General features: G+C 51.7%; 1 protein-coding gene across 2 annotated transcripts in view; it reads right to left on the bottom strand.

Moving 5' to 3' along the window:
• The window catches only part of FXR2 (FMR1 autosomal homolog 2), a 26,688-nt gene extending 8,218 nt beyond the window's left edge, over positions 1–18,470 (bottom strand). Inside the window, exons 1-2 of one of the 2 annotated variants that reach the window (XM_054005761.1) lie at positions 18,203–18,470; positions 2,967–3,019 (exon numbers count right to left, since the gene is read on the bottom strand). In XM_054005761.1, coding sequence (XP_053861736.1) covers positions 2,967–3,019; positions 18,203–18,253 — 104 coding nt within the window. In that variant the 5' untranslated portion in view covers positions 18,254–18,470. Of the gene's footprint in view, positions 1–1,662; positions 1,733–2,966; positions 3,020–18,202 lie in introns of those variants that run through there. The other variant, XM_054005762.1, reaches the window with a different exon arrangement.

The raw sequence follows: 18,470 nt of genomic DNA, 5'->3' as shown, positions 1-18,470 counted from the left end.
CAGCTGTCGGGAGGCGGGGAAGCTACAGCTGTCTCAGCAGGGAAATTCACCTGCTCAGCAACGCGGCTAGAAACCCCATAAGGACACCGCAGCCAACCGAGGTATTTGAGGAACGGAGTGCACTCAACACTCAGTGGACTGCTCGGATCTATGCGGCTCATCCCCCCCAGCTTAAACAGAATCACAGCCAAGAAGCAGAGGGAGTCGGCGTAGCATTTGACCCGGGTGTCCAGCAGGCTCTAGGAACTGGTGACAGTGCTGTAATCTCACCATCTAGGTGCGAGCAGGTTAATGACACTGGGATTTGCATGGTTAATTACACTACCGTCCTAACTACGGACGGCTGAGCTATCGCGGAGCAGCAGGCTGGCTGCAGAGTGCGCCCCCTGAAGCGCCGGCCGCTGCTCTAGCTGGCAGTCCTCCAGCGTTACTAGTTTTCACCAGTCGAGCCGAAATAGAGCCCCAGAGCGAACACGATGCCCTGAAATCAGCCAGGCAAGCGCAGAAATTCAAGGAAAACCGGCACCTGCTCAACTAGGTTCAATCCAACAGGCAGTGCCTCCAAGCTTTAAAATGTGGAAAGGTCGATTGCCTGCGATCAGCTGTTGAACGAGAGAAATCCACTCCAAAGCCGTGTAGGGACCGGGGTCTTTTACTTACACATCGGCTAAGAGAGACAGCCAGGGCCTGTAGCTGCTTTTAAAGCGGTTTGTTTGTGGCGTAAGTTGATTTAAACCTCGTTTCGCCTGTTACTGGTTCAGAAACATTTCCAGTTCCCCGGTTAAAGAGCCACACGCCAGGCAAAGTAGATCGAAATGGAGCAATTGGACTCCTGTTTAAACCCCAATCTCCCCTGCACAGTTTGGGGCAGAGAATATTCTTTGCTTCCTGCCCTACCCCCTTCCACCCCAGAGGTGGCCGCATCGCAGTGCTGGCTGAACAGATGGCACACCCCAGAGGTGGCAGCCTCTCAGGGTTGGCCTGTCTGCCATGCCATCTGCATTCTCAGCTACCTACCAAGCTGCGTTTAAGGGCTCTGATATTCCTGCACGCAGACGGCCGGGTTTTAAAAACCGGGCTGTCTGCCTTTCCTTTCCCACCGTGCACCGAGAGGTCTGCCAACAAACACGCTCCTAATGACGCTGCTTCCTCCTAGTCACTGATGTCGGGAGACACAAACACTCAACTAACATCACCGAAGGAACCCGGACGGTCGGAAAGAGAAACATTTCACAGGGGAGCAGCTTGGTACCTGTAGAGACAGCGCTTAGCACAATGCGGCCCTGAGATCTCAGCCCTAGCATCAATCCACACAATCCCGCCACGCGGTAGAGTGACAGCTGCCAATCTAGAGGCAATCCCGGGGGCAGGCGGCTGGCTTATTAAGAGTGAGTCAGTTTCATTCGCATGCCACAAACAGCAGGAACTAAATTTGGAAAAGCGGCAGCCTGCTAGTTATGCTGGGCCTCATGGCCCCGTGTCAGATACCTTGAGTGCAGCAGCTTTATTTAGGGCTCTGAAGCGGGGACTGTGGCATCCCTGCATTTCCACCCTGCACCGGCTCCAGCGGGGTCGGCTGAGGTGCCCATCGGCCCTACAGTCGCACGCTAACAACCCTCCTACCGCAGAACAGCGTAGGGTTGACATTTACAATCCACTCACTTGCACCAGGGCCATGGAACCGAAAGCAACAGCTTGCCCGCAGCGGCGCACCGAAGTTCCGCGCACGCCGGTCCCGCTAACGATCTTAATAGACGATTGGATACCTCCAGCCTGCCGTTGAGGGGAAGTGGCAGGAGGCATCACGCCCTCTTTTTAATTTTCGAGAAACCCTCACACCCCACACCTCTCCTTTACCATCACCCAACCGCTCCTGATCCTTGTCCCCTGACTGCCCCCTCCTGGGACCCCACCCCCTATCCAACCCCCCTTGCTCCTTGTCCCCTGACCATCCCCCTCCCGGGATCCCCCGGGACCCCACCCCCTACTCCCTGTCTCCTGACTGCCCCGACCCCTATCCACAGCCCCGCCCCCAGACAGGGCCCCCCCCCCTGGACTCCCACGCCTATCCAACCCCCTCTTCTCCCTGTCCCCTGACCACCCCCTTCTGGGACCCCACCCCCTATCCAAACCTCCCCTCCTTGTCCCCTGACCAGCCCCCTCCCAAGATCCCCCGGGACCCCACCCCCTATCCAAGCCCCCCTGCTCCCTGTCTCCTGACTGCCCCGACCCCTATCCACACCCCCACCCCGACAGGCCCCCCCGGGACTCCCACGCCTATCCAATCCCCCCACTCTGTCTCCTCACCGCCCCCTCAGAACCTACGCCCCATCCAACCGCTCCCTGTCCCCTGACTGCCCCCCGGGGACCTCCTGCCCCTTATCCAACCCTCCCTCTGCCCACCTCCCTACCAGGCCACTCAGAGCGCCAGGACTGGCTTATTGGAAAGCTTGGGAGGTGGGCAAGCACAAGCTGTGCTGCCCACGCAGCGGCATAGCTGCAGGGGAGGGGAGGGACCAGGGGCTAACCTCCCCGGCCGGGAGCTCAAGGGCCAGGCAGCCTCGCGCCCCCTAGTTTGGGAACCAATGGTCTAGTGGGTTAGCACGGGTGGGCTAGGAGTCAGGAACCCCGGACGATATCCCCCAATTCTGGAAGGCGCATGGGGGTCTAATGGGTAGTCACAGGAAGGGACTGGGGGGGCCAGGACACCTGGGTTCTATCCCCAGTCTGCCACCAACTTGGCTGTAGGGCCTAACTATTTTCGACACAGAAAAGCAGCCACTGAAAACAGCTGACAATTGTTCAAAGGAGATGCAGGGTTAGGTAGGATTGGGATCTGCGACCGTAATGGCCTCGGTCTGAAAACGTCTCAGTTCTCCCCCAGATGCCCAAGCTTGGAACGAGGACAAACGGAGGCTAGGCCCAGGACTGCTCCCTCTCACCAGGAGTCTCCGGCGGATACTTACTTGTTCTCGAAGGATATCGTGACCGAGTCTTCGTGCACATCTTTCACGAAACCCTGCAGAGGGAGAACGGAAGAAAGCATGAGTGATCCTCAGGGCAGTACGTTCCGTTTGACAGCAAACCTGGATATTAACGACTTCATCATGGGGAGGCTGTGGGCAGGGCAGTAGCAGGGATCGGTGGATAATTGCAACTTTCTGCTGGCAACCAAGGGGTTGCTAATAAGCAGAATCTGCTGTATCTGCAGCCAGCCACACACCGCCCATGTGCAGAATTAAGAGCTCAGCATTACAGCCTTGTGTCCAGAGCCCTGGTTCCTGGAGTCAAATGACTTTAGCAGCATTTAGGGTTTCGTTTTTTTTTTTTTTTAATAAGTTTCTAGCTCTCACGGTTGTGAAGAAACACCCGAACATGTGACCGGAGTGTGATGGACACAGCGACGTCTGCCTGAAACTATAACTCAGAGAAGGGTGAACTGCCCCCAGGATAACTGACTCAGACAGGCTGCCTGAGTCTGCAGAGAGCCTGAACCAATCCCGCTCAGCAAGGGGAACTGGCCCATGCATTTCAATGGGGTGTCAATTCCAAACCCTGCGGCACTGCTCCCCCTCACCCCCCCAGCCAACCCTATCCCAGCAGAGGGCTCTGTGTGGCGTTGAGGGGGGAGGCACAGCAGACCTGTTGCTTCATTCATGCAGACACACCCCAGCCCCCAGATCTCTAGGGGGAATATGGGGGACCTATGCTACTACCCCTTTCACCCCCTTGGGCAAACCACATGGGCCTTGTGCCTCAGTTTCCCCATATGTAAAATGGGTACGACACCCCTGACCTCCCTTGTAAAGAGCTTTGAAGTCTAGTAAGGAAAAGTGCTATCTAAGAGCTAGATGGTATCAATCCAGCGCTCCATTTATAACCATCCTCCCTCCCCCAAACAGTGATTAGGGTTTTAGACTGTCGTACTTTCCCCCTCTCCCTGCTTGACGCATCTTCACAGGGCGCCCTGGTTTTCAGGAAGTGCAGGGCAAGTTTTGGTGGGTGCACTGGACTTTCTGCAGAATCAGCCCCTCCCCCCCGCAATCTCCTAGCCACTTGAAAGTTTCGGCTAGAATCCCCAGGATGCGTTGTCAGGATTGGGCTCGGAACCGGGCTCTGCCACCGACACGGTGTTTGGCTTCAGTTCCTCATTTAAAAGTCTTTTGTCTATTTCGATTGTTAGCTGTCTTTCGCTGCAGCTGTGGAGTGCCCAGCCCAATGGGGGGCCCAGCCCAATGGGGGGCAGCCTGCCCAGATCTCGGCCAGGAGGCCCACCCAGCACCTGGCGCTACTCCTGATTGGGGCTATTTGATTGTAGCCATCAGCATCTCCCAGGAGACTCTGCGAGGTGCGGTGGGGGCAGGCGATCTTGTTCTGCATTTGGAGTCTGAGGCCAGGGACAAGAATGCCTCCCCAGTCCAACCGGTGACGGGACTAACAGGTGCCGAGAGAGACGCTCTCCCGGCACCGCCGCCCACCCCAGCCAACAGCTGCCTGTTTGTCGCTAGCACGCTGTTAAAAGCCTCAAGACCCGCCTGCTGCAGGAGCAGGGATGCGCTCCTGAATAAAATCCCTCCCGGCCTTAAAAACTCGGCCTCACTGATTTCATGTGGCGGCGAGTTCCACAAGCTAATCACACGCCTCGTGGGGGGGCGAAATCATTTCCTTTGCTCAGTTTTGCGTTTGCCGCCGTTCCGTTTCGCTCGGTGTCCCCTTGCTGTGGTTTTGAGAGACAAGGAAGAGAAAGTCCCACTCTACCGTCTCTTTCCCCGTCATTACGTTACAGACTTGTGTTCTCTTAACTCCTCCCTTTTCTCGGGTAACAATCCCACAACAAACTGATGACCATTTTCAGGGGTGGGAAGGAATCTTCCGCCAGGTTAGATTGACAGGGACCCTTGGGGGCTTTCACCTTCCTCTTCAGCTTAGGGGGGGCAGGTTATCTGCTAGGATAATCTGGGTACATCTCACCTAATTAATTCCCTGCCTTAGGCACTGGTGTCACCTCAGTCAGCTCATATTCTCTGCCTGTGGCACACAACAGTTTGACCTCCCGAGGGCTGTAACGCTTTAATATAATCCAGGGCATCAGCTCAATACAGGGGTGACAGCGGGGTTCAGTGGCCGTGATGGAAAGGGCGGGCTAATGAGCTGATGGGCCATTCTGGCCTTAATTTCTCTTCATGTAAGCCAGGCTATCGATCATTTTCACCGCCCTTCTCTGAACCCCCTCTAACTCTGCCACCTCCTTTTTAAGGTCATCTCCAGATAAGGCACCACCGTTGATTTCCAGAAAGGCATTACAATATATTCTGTGTTATGTAGGATGGGGCCCTCATCCCAGTTGGGCCGCTAAACACTGCCCAAAACAAAACAAAAGAGTGACGATTGCTACAGTATTTATCATTTTATTTTTTATAGGGACTACAAAATCCAGAGCCAATTCCCTTTTCCGGATGTTTTAACCCCCCCCAGTCAACACCTTCTGGACATACTCATTTGGAGTCTGATACCAGGGATTGGCCTGCTAAACCCTGGGTTGTGAGTTCAATCCTTGAGGGGGCCATTTAGGGATCTGGGGCAAAAAAAAAAAAAAAAAATCTGTCTAGGGATTGGTCCTGCTTTGAGCAGGGGGTTGGACTAGATACCTCCTGAGGTCCCTTCCAGCCCTGCTAGTCTGTGATTCTATGACAGGAATGCCTTGGTTGAACGGGTGAACAGGTGCTTAGAGAGACACCTCCCCATACCCCCCCACTCAGAAGCTAATTCTTCAAACGGGCTTATGATTAAGGCTCTGGATAGAGACTCTGGTCTGGGGTAGATTCCTAGCTCTGACTCTGGGAAAGCCACTTAACTGTCTGTGCCTCGGTTTCCTCACCCACAAAATGAAAATAGCTTTATCCTATGGAAGGGAGGGAAATAGTATCTCTTTCCAGGAGGCGCTCAGATATTACGGGATGGGAGTGATAATATAGAAACAAACAATGACAGCACCGAAGTTAAGTTCAGAGCGTTTAAGGCCGGAAAGGACCATTAGATCACCTAGCACGACCTGTATATCGGAGGCATTTCAGTTTCACCCAGTATCCTGAGTCCAGTAACTTGTGCCTGCCTAAAACGTATCTTTAGCCTAAACAGTCTTGATTGGAAACCATCAAGAAACGGAGAATTCCTCAGGAGATCTGAGGTTTTTACATATAGGGAAGGGAGGCACAGAGAAATAAAGCCACGGCCCAAGGTTAGAGGGAGCAAGATCAGAATCTCAGCCCCATAGCTAGCTTTCTTTTTCTTTGTTCTGAATACACAGCCTGAAATGGGACAAGTTTCACGCCAGGTGCTTTTCTGACTCGCTGGGCTTTAAGGGGGATTCACCGCTGGGAATGGTAAAACATGATCTGCGAGACAGACGTTTTGGAAGTCATGCAGAAGATGCCACCATCGACAACAAAAGCAGCTCAAATGCTCCTAAGTGCTGGAAAACAACTGGTGAATCGGAGCAGCACCAACAAACGCAGGAACTCCGGCACTAACTCTGAACAGGGCATCAGACAACCCTGACTCAGAGTTCAAACATTAAAGATCAGGGAAGCGGGACTCGAGCAAGAACAATTATTTCCCTGGACAAGTTATTACAGAGGCCGATATTACCCAAGATACCTCTAAGATATCTGCATTAGAGATGAAAGCTATCTGCTATCAAGATGCCGACACTCGCTTCCGATCAGCCCACAATGCCAGCTTCCAAACCACCACTTAAATTTTCAAATGCACACCATTGTGCTTTCTCCAACGGAACTCTCCGTACGCGCCACCCAAAAAACGAATGAAACCTCCTTCATACCCCTCCTCAAACTCAATATTGTCTCCCTGTTTCCTTGTACTCCCCTATCTGACTGTATCCATCTGTTGTCATCACACAGACTGTAAACCAGGGGTGGGCAAACTACGGCCCGTGAGCCGGATCCGGCCCAGCAGCTGTTTTAATCCGGCCCTTGAGCTCCTGCTGGGGAGTGGGATCTGGGGCTTGCCCCGCTCCAGCCGGGGAGCAGGGTTGGGAGCTGCTCCAGGAGGCTCCTAGAAGCAGCGGCATGGTTCCCCCCTCCGGCTCCTACGTGTAGGGGCAGCCAGGAGCCTCTGCTCTGCACGCTGCCATCGCAGCTCCCATTGGCCGGGAACTGTGGCCAATGGGAGCTGCAGGGGCGGCGCCTGCAAGTGGGGCAACTGGAGTGGGGACATGGTCGCTGCTTCCAGGAGATGCCTGAGGTAAGTGCTGCCCAGAGCCTGCACCCCTGAGCCTCTCCCCGCACACCAACCCCCTGCCCCAGCCCTGATTCCCCTCCTGTCCTCCAAACCCCTCAGTCCCAGCCCAGAGCACCCTCCTGCACCCCAAACTCCTCATCCTCAGCCCCACCCCAGAGCCCGCACCCCCAACCAGAGCCCTCACCCCCTCCCGCACCCCAACCCCAATGCTGTGAGCAATCATGGCCCAGTATACAAAAAGTTTGCCCACCCCTGCTGTAAACAATTTGGGGCAGAGACTCTGTTCTGAGAGCGCTGTAGAGGAGATATCCCTTATTTTAGGAAGGCTTTTTGACACCGTCCCACATGGCAGCCTCCAAAGCAAACTAGGGAAGTGCAGTCTAAAGGAAGGCGCACAACTGATTGAAAGGCCGCACTCAAAGAGCGGTTATCAATGGTTCGCTGCCAAACTTGGGGGGGCATATAGTACTGAGTCCGTTACGATCCGATATTGTCCATGACTGTCTTGGATAACTGAGTGGAGAGGATGCTTATCAAATTTGCTGATGACGCTAAGTTGGGTGGGGTTTCGCTTTACAAATCTTGATCTAACCAGAGAAACTGAATAAACCCCCCTCGCCCGCTCCCCACACACACAGACCCCCAGCACCACCACACATTTGCCCCCCAATCCAGAGATGGTAATTAAATCCTCTAGGAGTAACAGTTCTATATTTGTCTCAAGCAGGCAGGCCGGTCCCCTTTAAATGCAGTTGTGCCTGAGGCTATATATGTCGTCAGTCTCATTCCCGAGTTAGCCAACTGACTGGCAAACGGCGTCTCATTTATCATTCATTCAGCGTGAAGCAAATCAGCGCCCCTCTCATACCAAAGTGGCACATTTTATCTCCACTTTCCACTCAGAGCCCACACACACCCCCTGCTTCTCAACGCACTGCTGGGGTCTAAAAGAAACAGCGCGTCTCAGCCTTTCCCATGCAGCGATTCTATGTTGCAATAGGAGAGAGTTCTGGGATAGTCCATGAAAGTTTCAAGCACTTCCCATCTCGTCTAGCCATGGAGAACTGGAACATTGTCCTGCTAGTCTCCCGCAGCCTTCTCCAGGTGACCAGGACCCCCAGTTTGAGAGCCCATTAAATAAACTAAGCTAAGGTTTCAAAGACAAGTTTCAAACCCTGCAAGATCTGGGTCACTCAGTGAGACCAAGACTGGGACACTGCATCCAATTCTTATGTCCACTTTTTTAAAATAAAGGTTGAACGCTGGAGACGGTGCAGCAAAGACCCACACAAATTATCCCAAACCTGGAAAATAAGTGAGAGACTTAAGAAGACTAGAGAAGATCAAACAGGTGACTTGATCACGGTGTTTAATACCTGATATTTTCTCCAGGGCTTTGTAACCTAGCACGGAAAGGCAGAACAAGAACTGACAGCCAGAAACTAAGGCCAAACAGATTCAAGTTAAAAATAAGGCACAAACTCTTAACAGTAAGGGCGATTAACACTGGAACAAAGTCCCAGGCGGTGGATTCTCTGCCTCCTGAGGTCTTCGTATCAAGAACAGATGGTTGTCTTTCAGGAAGAGATGTTTTAGTCCACCACAAATTATTGGCCTCATTACGGAAGTCCTCAGATAGTCTGACTTCCTGTATTTTATCTCTAGTGGTCCCTTCTAGCCACAAAGATCTGTTGTGCAGCTCACAATCTGTGAGGAGACATCAGGGGAAATTATGGACCAAAGGAAGGAAGGGCAAACGGGCAAATTAGAACTTTGTGCTTCACCCCCAGTAGCCTCCACTCGCCACCCATCTAGTCGCGGTCAATCCATCTCTTCTGGTCTTAATCTTTCTCCAGTCTGTCCTCCTGTGCAACAGACACCTGAGAATTTCAGCCAGTGATTCCTACACGTTTGTGGTTGGACTAAAAACATCTCTTTTAGAAAGATATTCCGTCTCATAAGAATGGCCATACTGGGGTCAGACCAATGGTCCATCTGGCCCACTATCCTGTGCCAGATGCTTCAGAGGGAATGAACAGAATGGGGGCATTTTCAAGTGATCCATCCCTTGTTGTCCAGCCCCAGCTTCTGGAAGTTGGACGTTTAGGGAGCATGGGGTTGCATCCCTCACCTTCTTGGCTAACAGTCACTGATGGACCTATCCTCCATGAACTGATCTAGTTCTTTTTTGAACCCAGTTATACTTCAATTTAAAAATTCCAAGAGATGGACAAAATCCACCACAAAAACGGAAACGTAGTGTTGGAAGGGACCTCAACAAGTCATCAAGTCCTGTGTTTCTCAACCTTTGTGATACTGTCTTGCTGCCTTCCTAAACTGGGTCAACGAGATCTCAGGGACCGGTCCATGTACACCAGGCCCCCTGTGAAGCTGCCTCAATGGGTAAGGACCCTGATAGGCTATAAACCTGCTCCCTATTTCCAGTTGGGATTTGCCTAGCTTCAGCTTCCACCATTGGCTCTTGTTCCACTTTAGTCTGTTGGATTGAAGAGCCTTCTGTGCTCAGAGATCTTACAATCACCATACAGAAAGAGGGATTGTCATAGTTTTTTAACACAGTTGAAGGCCAGGCAGGAGCGATAACCTGAGCTCAGGCTGTATGATCTAACACAGGCCACGGAAACCCACCCGCATACCCTTAACCTTGAGCCCAATTTTAGCTTAACCGAAGCATTTCAGTCCTCAGGAGACAACTAGACGCCAGAGAGAGAGAACAGGAGAGGCCAAAGTGCCACCAGTGCCCATGGCCCCTGCTACAGGAGGAAAATGATTTAGGCAATATATACCCAGTTGACCCCAGAAGGCGAACCCCGCCCCCCCCACAAAAAGTCCCTGCCAATCTGATCTGAGGGAAAGTTCCTTCCTGACCCTAAATGTGGAGACCAGTGTGATCCTGAGCAAAGGAGCAAAACACACCAGCCAAGCCACTAGAAAGGACTTTCTTTACCACCTCTAAGCACTGGTCCACCCTATCCAGTGACCAATCTCTGATGCTTCAGAGGAAGGCCAAAAAAACCCAACCCTGAATATGTCTAGCCAATTGTGCTTCAGGGAGAACAATTCCTTCCTGACCCCAGAGGCAACATGCTGAAAACCTGAAGCATGAGACTGGATTATAGCGTTCTTACAGCACAGCTGCAAGCGTTATGAGCATGCCGACGAACCACGGGCAAACCTGTACCTAGCAGGGACGACGACACGGTGGTAGCTTTGCGTACCTAAAAGGCAAGAGGCCCTAAACGTGATCCAGTTAGTATTTGGTGCAGTGGAGAAGGGAGAAGTGGACTGAGGGATCACAAATGGAATATGAATCAACCGTGTGATGCGGTTGAAATAAAGGATTATCATTCGGGGGGTGGGGTCTTAACGGGAGTGTCGCACGCAAGACACGGGAGGTAGCTGTCCCACTCTGGAGGGGCCGCAGCTGTGGTGCTCTGTCCAATTCTGTGTGCCCACACTTTAGGAAAGATGTGGATAAACCGGAGAGAGTCCAGAGGAGAGCACCATAAATGATCGAGGGTTTAGAAAACTTGATCTTTGCTGAGCTTGAAAAAAACTGGGCATGTTTAAGCCTTGAGAAAAGATGACTGGAGGGGCGGGGGAGGAGGGGTGAATAACTGATAAGAGTCTTCAAATATGTTCTACAGAGGACGGGGGCCAATTGTTTTCCATGTCTATTGAAGGTAGGACAAGAAGCAATGGGCTTAATCTGCAGCAAGGGAGGTTTAGGTCAGATACAAGGAAAACTAACTCTAAGGGCAGTTAAATGTCAAATGAGGCAAATCAAACAAGACCATCTAGCTCTTTTCATCACTAGATGTCAAAGGGCTTTACAGGGGAGGTGTCCATACCATGCCCCCCAATTTACAGATGGGGAACCTGAGGCACCGGGCAGTGAAATGACTTAACCAAGGTCACCCAGCAGGCCCGTGGCCTAGCCAGAAATAGGATTCGGGTCTCTTGAGGCCCAGTCGGGACCGGATTTTGGTGGAATAAGCGACTGCTGACAGGTCGCTATTACTTAAACCGAAAGGGGACTTGGGCAGTGAAGTACAGGAGGGGAAAATAACCTTTGAAATCTTAACAACTCTCACTCGCAAGAGTCCAGAGATCCTTCATCTTAAATGCGAACGGAAGTCGGTCGGGAATCAGAGACCCCCTACTCGTGAAAGGGAAGGAAGGCAGAAGCAGCAAGCCTAACAAAAGCAGGCAAGTCATCTGAAACAAAACTTTCCTTCCCCCCTTTCTAAGCAGAGAATTAGTCCATGAAGAATTTTTTACACCTTTGATCTGCAGACCCGCTGATGCCAGACACCGGTTGGTGTTCGACTGTTTTCCCATTGGGGCAAGACAGGTCTAAAATTAGCCTTGTGGCAAAGCGGAGACAATACCACACACCCCTTTGGCCCAGATCAGGTTACTACAGTCCTGCAACAGCCCATTGGCTCTCGCTTTTTCCGAACGTCTGGTACTATTTACAGATATCCAATTCTCGTCTTTGCTTTACTGTTTCCTAAGGCCAGCACCGATCCTCAAATTCCTACAACCAGGGACCCGCTCAAAGTGTTGCCAAATGTCACTAAGAAAAAGTTATTTCCTTACTGAGACCATGGAGAACACGTGTTGGTGCTTAACATAACCCTAGTTTCAGAGAGACAAGTTTGGCCCTTAAAAGCATCGTGGTTAATAAAAATCAGAGCAGCTGCAGATTTTTGTAGCAACTCATGGCTGATGAGGAAGTACTAGAAGATGAGATAAAGCAGGCAAGTCTGCTCTGAAAAAAAAAAAAACCCAACACAATTGAGTCTTAACTCCCGGGGACAATATATGATCAAAGATTAAAAACAGCTGGGTCGATCGTGCTTTGAAATTTGTGGAGGGTTCAATGCAAAATCTACTTTTTACACCATAAGACAGCCTAAGAAAGCTAAAGACAGTTTAAGAAAGCACCTAAAAGTTACTCCTTTTGCACAATACACACCTAGAAGCAAAGAACTGATTGCGTATCATAGTGGTTTTCCAACCTTTTTTCATTTGTCGACCCCTAAAAAATGTCAAATGGAGGTGCGGAACTCTTTGGATATCTTAGACAGTCTGCAGACTCCCAGGGATATTATTACAGCAGCACTTACTAAGATCAGGGCTTCGTTGTGCTAGGAGCTGTACATACATGCAATACAGGAAAAAACAGTCCTGCCCCAAAGACCACCTCATCTAAAGTGGCAAAGCAAACAAAGGGTGGGAGAAAAGGCTGCTCATCCCAAATGAGGCACAGACACGGAATGACTTGCCCAGAGAGAAAGCTCGGTAGGTGACGTGAGAGAAGATACGGGTTTCTACAACAGGTCAATCCTTGCGTTCTTCCAATATAGGAAAGAAACATCCCAGGAGCTAAAATGACTGACCTCTTGTTCTAATTTAACGGAAAGCTTAGATCCAAATATCTGGGGCTGCAAAAGAAACATGGCAAACATTTGTTAAAGCTCAAGCAAATTTCAACTCAAACTCGATTTAAAGCTTCGACACAACCTAGGAGAATCTGTTAACGGAAGAGATGAGGATCAACCATGAAATTGACCAACCTGGCTTTGCCACCCTGAATGAAAGACAAGCCCCTCTCCAAGTTATTCAATTATGAAATGTGACCTGCAGCATTATCCAGACTAGGGACAATTGTCTTTTCTTCGCAACTGTTCGGACATGAAATTGACTGAGATTCGCAATCAAAATGACATAGGGCTTGGGCCAAAATGATGGGTGATTTCAGGCACTTCAATTCTTGATGTCCCCCCAATTTTCACATGATGGACACTCATTCTTCTAAAAAGAATGTTGAAAAAAGCTGGAAAGGGTACAGAGAAGAGTTACAAAAATGATCAGAGGACTGGAAAATATGCCTTATACTCAGAAATTTAAAGACCTCAGGCTATTTAACTTATCAAAAAGATCAAGAGACGACATGATTACATTGTATAAGTGCCTTCAAAGGGAGAAAATATTGGGTACTAAAAGACTCATCTAGCGGACTAATCTTATTCTATTCCTACCCTATATTAAAAACTGTGAAGTGGTCAAGTACTGTGGGAATAAGGGCCATAAAAATAAAATATGTAAAATAGGTTGTAAATTCATTGTGATGTTTGTACAGCAGTTAACGCAATCTAGGTCTGTCACTAGGAGCCAAAAATCAAGATGTTTTACAAAATATTTTGCTTCAAGCTGCTAACCTCAACATTTTTTTTTTTAATGTTTTAATTTTGGAGCAAAAAGGAAAGGAAATATTGATGGGTAGAGTCAATTGCACCCGATATTCTCCCAGCGTTACGCTTTCTAAAGCATTCATTGCTTCAAAATCTAAATACGGGAAAGAGCAACAGGTTTCATAATCCAATTCGCTATGACCTGTTCGAAAGGGGCTGCGGCTTTAGACAACCTTTTGTTTCTAACCCTGTTGAACTTGCTGATAGACATTTTTCGGCAAATTTACTGTCAAGATGGGTCAAAAAGGAGTAAACACAATTTCACCTCACGTCCAAGCTGAGGAGTTTGGGGCTATGAACCGAGGTTGGGCTTGTACCTAAAACACTGGACTGGCGGATAGAGCACTGGAGACCTGGGGTCTAGTCCTGGATCTGGGGCTGACGGGCTGGGTGAGCTTAGGCAAGACACTTACCCTATCTGGGCCTCAGTTTCCCCATCTTTAAAATGGGGATGATGCTGACACCTCCTCTGTAAAGCACTTTGACCGATGAAAAGCCTGATATATTAAAACATGAATACTAGTCTGAGACTCAGGTCCCCATGTGTACAACAGGGAAAATAACCACCCCTCTAGCTAGTCTATTGAGACTGTGAGCTCTTCAGGGCAGAAATGGTCTTGCATGTGAACGTACAGCGCTTAGCATCATGGGGTCCCAATCCTGGTTTAAGAACCCTAAGTCACATTATGCCATGTCCGCATGGAACGAGATCAGACAGGGATAACCACTCTGGCGTTGGGACGAGAGACCGGACACGTTACTACAGCCAATGAGAGCATGAAGGGAACACACAGGACAGCATTGGGACTCTGTGCCAGCTGTCACCATGACGGTCTCGCGGCTCGGGAAGACTGGGCTAGAGATCAGCTGTACTAGACATACACGTAGTCAGAGACAGTGCATGCTCTGAACAGACAAGACAAAGGAAGAAACAGCCCCATTTTACAGATGCCCAGAGATTAAAGCGATATGCTCAAGCTCCTGCAGAAAGTGTGTGGCACAGGCAGGAACTGAAACCGGCTCTCCGGAGTCCCAGCTTTTACCACAAGACCATCTTCACCAGCTAAATTATCAAGCACTTCAATGAGGAGACCAGATTTTCAGACGGCACGAGAGGGTCTCCTGTCGCTGCTCTGCCACGGAGGTGCCGTAAGTGCAAAATTGTAGGGTTAAGCCTGCCTGGCAAATTGGGCAATCTGACTCAACAACCCTAAGTACTCTGTAACGGAACTCATATCATGGGCATATTTAAACACGCCACTGAGAGGAGCTTGCAGAAAACAAGACTGTCTGATAATACTACCTGGATCCATAGCCTGTTAGAAGGCGGCATGAATGGGGAACAGTCGAAGCCGGTCATAAACTTAAATAATTCCTGTGGTCCACTAAGGCATGGGAAGCCAAAAGGATGCAAGAATTCAGTGCTGCAAAGTCCATTGAAATCAATCCTCATGCTTTGCCCTACAATCAGTGTATGTTTGCAAAGGGGCTCTGAACCTGGGTGCTGCTGCAAGAGAAAGGAATCGGGAAATCAGGGTTAGAGACCCGCGGCACGCCCACAGGCAAGTCACCAAATCTGAGCCTCGGTTTCCCCAGCTGGGAGATGGGAATCACAATCCTTCCTGTCTTGTTGGTTTCAGTTGTGAGCAGGGACTCTCTTACTATGTTTGGTCAGCCCATAGCATAAGAGGATCCGACAGTCCGGAGCTGAGATGCCAGGCCCTCTGTGGGAACAGCAGATTTCAGTACAAATCTAACTAATACCTCAAATCAGAAAGGTGCCTACCTAACAATGGCTCTTCTCACATGCACCCCTGGGCTCTGCCTCTGAGAAACAAGGCCCTGATTCTCAAAGGGATTTAGCCTCCCAACGTCCCCGGGCCCATTGGAAGATCTGGACTTAAGTTAGTGACATTAACTCATCAGGCACCAGGGGTAGACGCAGACACAGGAATACCCCTCTAGGTTCCAGCTGCAACATTTCGATTTTTTACACAGGGTCATAAATTTACGCCACCCTCCTCTGCAAGATGAGATGGCACTGCGAGAGCACGCGCCTCGGAGTTCCCAGGTGAAGAACGGCATCTGCGCGTTGCCTTTGGTTTAGGAGCCCACGGAGAGATTTTTTTGGAGAATAACCAAGCTTTACGGGCTTTGATATTCTCAGCCTTCAAACATTAAAATAACACGGCTTGCCAAAGTCTTATCCCACTTTGTTCTGGGGCGGTAAAGGAAAGCCATTCCTGAATAAAATCGACTTCCTTAAGGCAATAAGTATATTGCAGCCACAAAGCACAAATTACGCAGGAGGTCAGACAAAATCATCACAATGGCTCGTAGCCTCAGAAGCTAGGAAATGTACTTTGACCGCCCACCACAACCTGGTCCAAAAGCTACACTTGAGAGGTAGCACGGGCTAGCAGAAAGTGGACTCAGAAGCTATTCCCAGCCCTGACCACCCTGACGTGTGGTTTGGGCAAGTCCCTTCGCTTCTCTGAGGTGGGTTTCCCCCTATGCTAGGTCTGTTTAAAAAGGGATTGTGCTTGCTATGACTGAGAGTGCTGGACAATGGGGCCCACCACGGATTTCAAGGCTCTCTAAGGTGGGTACGACCCCCATTTTATAGAGGGGGGGAATCACGATATTTATCTCCCCACCAGGCGAGAGAACTCAAATCCTCGGTTTCCAGTCCACTCGCAAAAAATACAGACTGGGGCGCAACCTGACGTCATCAAGGGATCTCGCGGCAGAAATGAAGATGTAGCAACTGATTAGGCATTAGAAATTTGGGGGGGGGGGGGTTGCTATTCAACTGACTTTGGGTCCCCGTACAAGACACATCCACCTGCCTGTGGCGCTCTGGCAGCAAGGAACTAGGAGCTGAAATGAACATCTGGTTGATTCAGACTGCGTCTCAAGCCTCTCACTTTTCCTTTCACACACAAGAAAGGTCCGCTACAACCCGACTGCCCAGGGATGGATTTTGAACCCTGCCGGATTGTTGGAGGGGAGCTCTGACCCCTGTGATGTCTGGGTTTAGGAGGCAGGGCTGAGCTTTTGGGACGCATCTGAGAAGGAGCAAAGGGGAGTTGTCTTGGGGAAAATGAAAGGGAAAGTGGGGAGGGAAAAGGACAGCCCGATGGAAGAGCCACAGTGCAAACGCAAAACTTCTAGGGGTGCAGAGGGAAAGGAGGAAAGAAGGGGGGCCCCTATGTGGAGCTTAGAGATAAGGGGGACGTAGGCACAGTGCACCACAGGCTAAATTGGGATTCCCCACCCCCACAGTGACACTGCATTCTCAGACCCCCACCATTCTGAGACCCCCCCAAATCCAGGTTTTGATTGCCCCACTCAGTCAGCGCCCCCCAAAAGGATCGGGGAAGCAGGGTCGCTATCCTAAGAATGCCTACCCAGCTCAGTGACCCTCCATCCCATATTAGGGGGCCTCCGATCCCCAGTGACCCTGTAACCTACTGCAGGGGATCCCTAGGAGCGGAAATCCTCATTGCTAATGGGGGGGGGGGGGCACTTCCATCCCCCCTCCCACAAGTCCCTACAGCTTTATGCAGAGTCCCAGACCCTTTAGTCACGCCCCAGGGGACACCAAACACCCACCCACTCCCCCCATAATCCTCCTCTCCCAACATCTTTCCTCCAATCCCCCCATACCTCATGTCCTCCCGTGAGCCCCCACATACCCCCTTCCCCCCACGTCTTGCCCCCAGTTAGAGCCCTCTAGTCCACTCTGTGCCTCAAAACCTTCCTGGTTCCCTCACTTCCTCCTAAATAACCTCCAAACCACATAGCCCCACTCCCCAGTTACTGCCCCATAATCCCACGTCATACCCCAGATTACCTCCCCTCCCTCCCACAGACCCCCCCCATAAGCCTCCCACATCATACCCCATCATAAACCCACAGCCACATAACCCCCTCCTCCAACTGCCCCCACCATAACCCCATTACCTCCCCTCATACCCCTGCCTTGTGCCCCACTGTACACCTTTCCCATGCTTGAGCCCGTCTCCTCACCACAGCCCCCCATCAAACCACTCACTTGCCCTCAATTTATGCCCTTTCCCAATGCCTCCCCAGACCCCCACTACCTCCCACCAGACCCCCACTACCACCCACCCATACATCTCCCCTCCCTTGCTCCTACCCTCCCGCACCCAACCCTCTGCCTCCCCTCCCTCCCCCCACCATGCCCCCTTACATCCCCCTTCCCCCACCCTAAACCCCCTTTGTGCCCTACCCCTGCCAGACCCCCCCACACCAGACCTCCATTTCCTCCATCCTCACACCCCTCCCTCGCCCACAGACCTCCTCCCCTTCCCCCAGTTACCTCCCTTGCCCCCATCCAGCCCCCTCTGCCTCACCCCATCACCACCCCTTCCTTGCCCCCACTTTTACCTCCCCCCTTTGCCTACACCAACCCCCCATCCCATTATATGCTTCCCTCCGCACCCTATTACCTCCACAGCCCCCCACCTGAACCCCTCTGCCTCACCCCCAATGACCACCCTCTGGCCCTCCCCCACCCCATCATACCCCTCCCTCATCACCCCCCTCCACCCCCCTCCCACTCACCCACCCAACCCCCCTCCCCCACAGCCCCCCGGCCCCCATAATGCCCCCCCCGGGCCGGCCCCGCCCCTCACCTTGTAGAAGGCCCCGTTGGAGCCCCGCACCTCCACGGGCAGCCCCTCCATGGGCCCGGCCGCCGCCCCCCCGGGGAGGGGCCCAGGCCCCGCCGCGGGCCGGAGCCGCCCGGCCGCCGAGCAGCAGGAGCCGCCGCCGGGCCCGGCCTGAGGGGAGCCCCGCAGCGGGGGGGGGATGGGAGGCGCCCCGGGCCGCTCCGGCTCCGCCACCGTGAGGCAGGGACCGACCCGACCCGACCCGACCTGCCGCCGCCGCCGCCGCCTCACA

This window comes from Malaclemys terrapin, chromosome 15, assembly GCF_027887155.1.
Source record: "Malaclemys terrapin pileata isolate rMalTer1 chromosome 15, rMalTer1.hap1, whole genome shotgun sequence".
NCBI classification, from domain to species: Eukaryota; Metazoa; Chordata; order Testudines; family Emydidae; genus Malaclemys; species Malaclemys terrapin.
The sequence above is the reverse complement of the archived record's forward strand: the minus strand, read 5'-3'. Positions and strand labels throughout refer to the sequence as shown.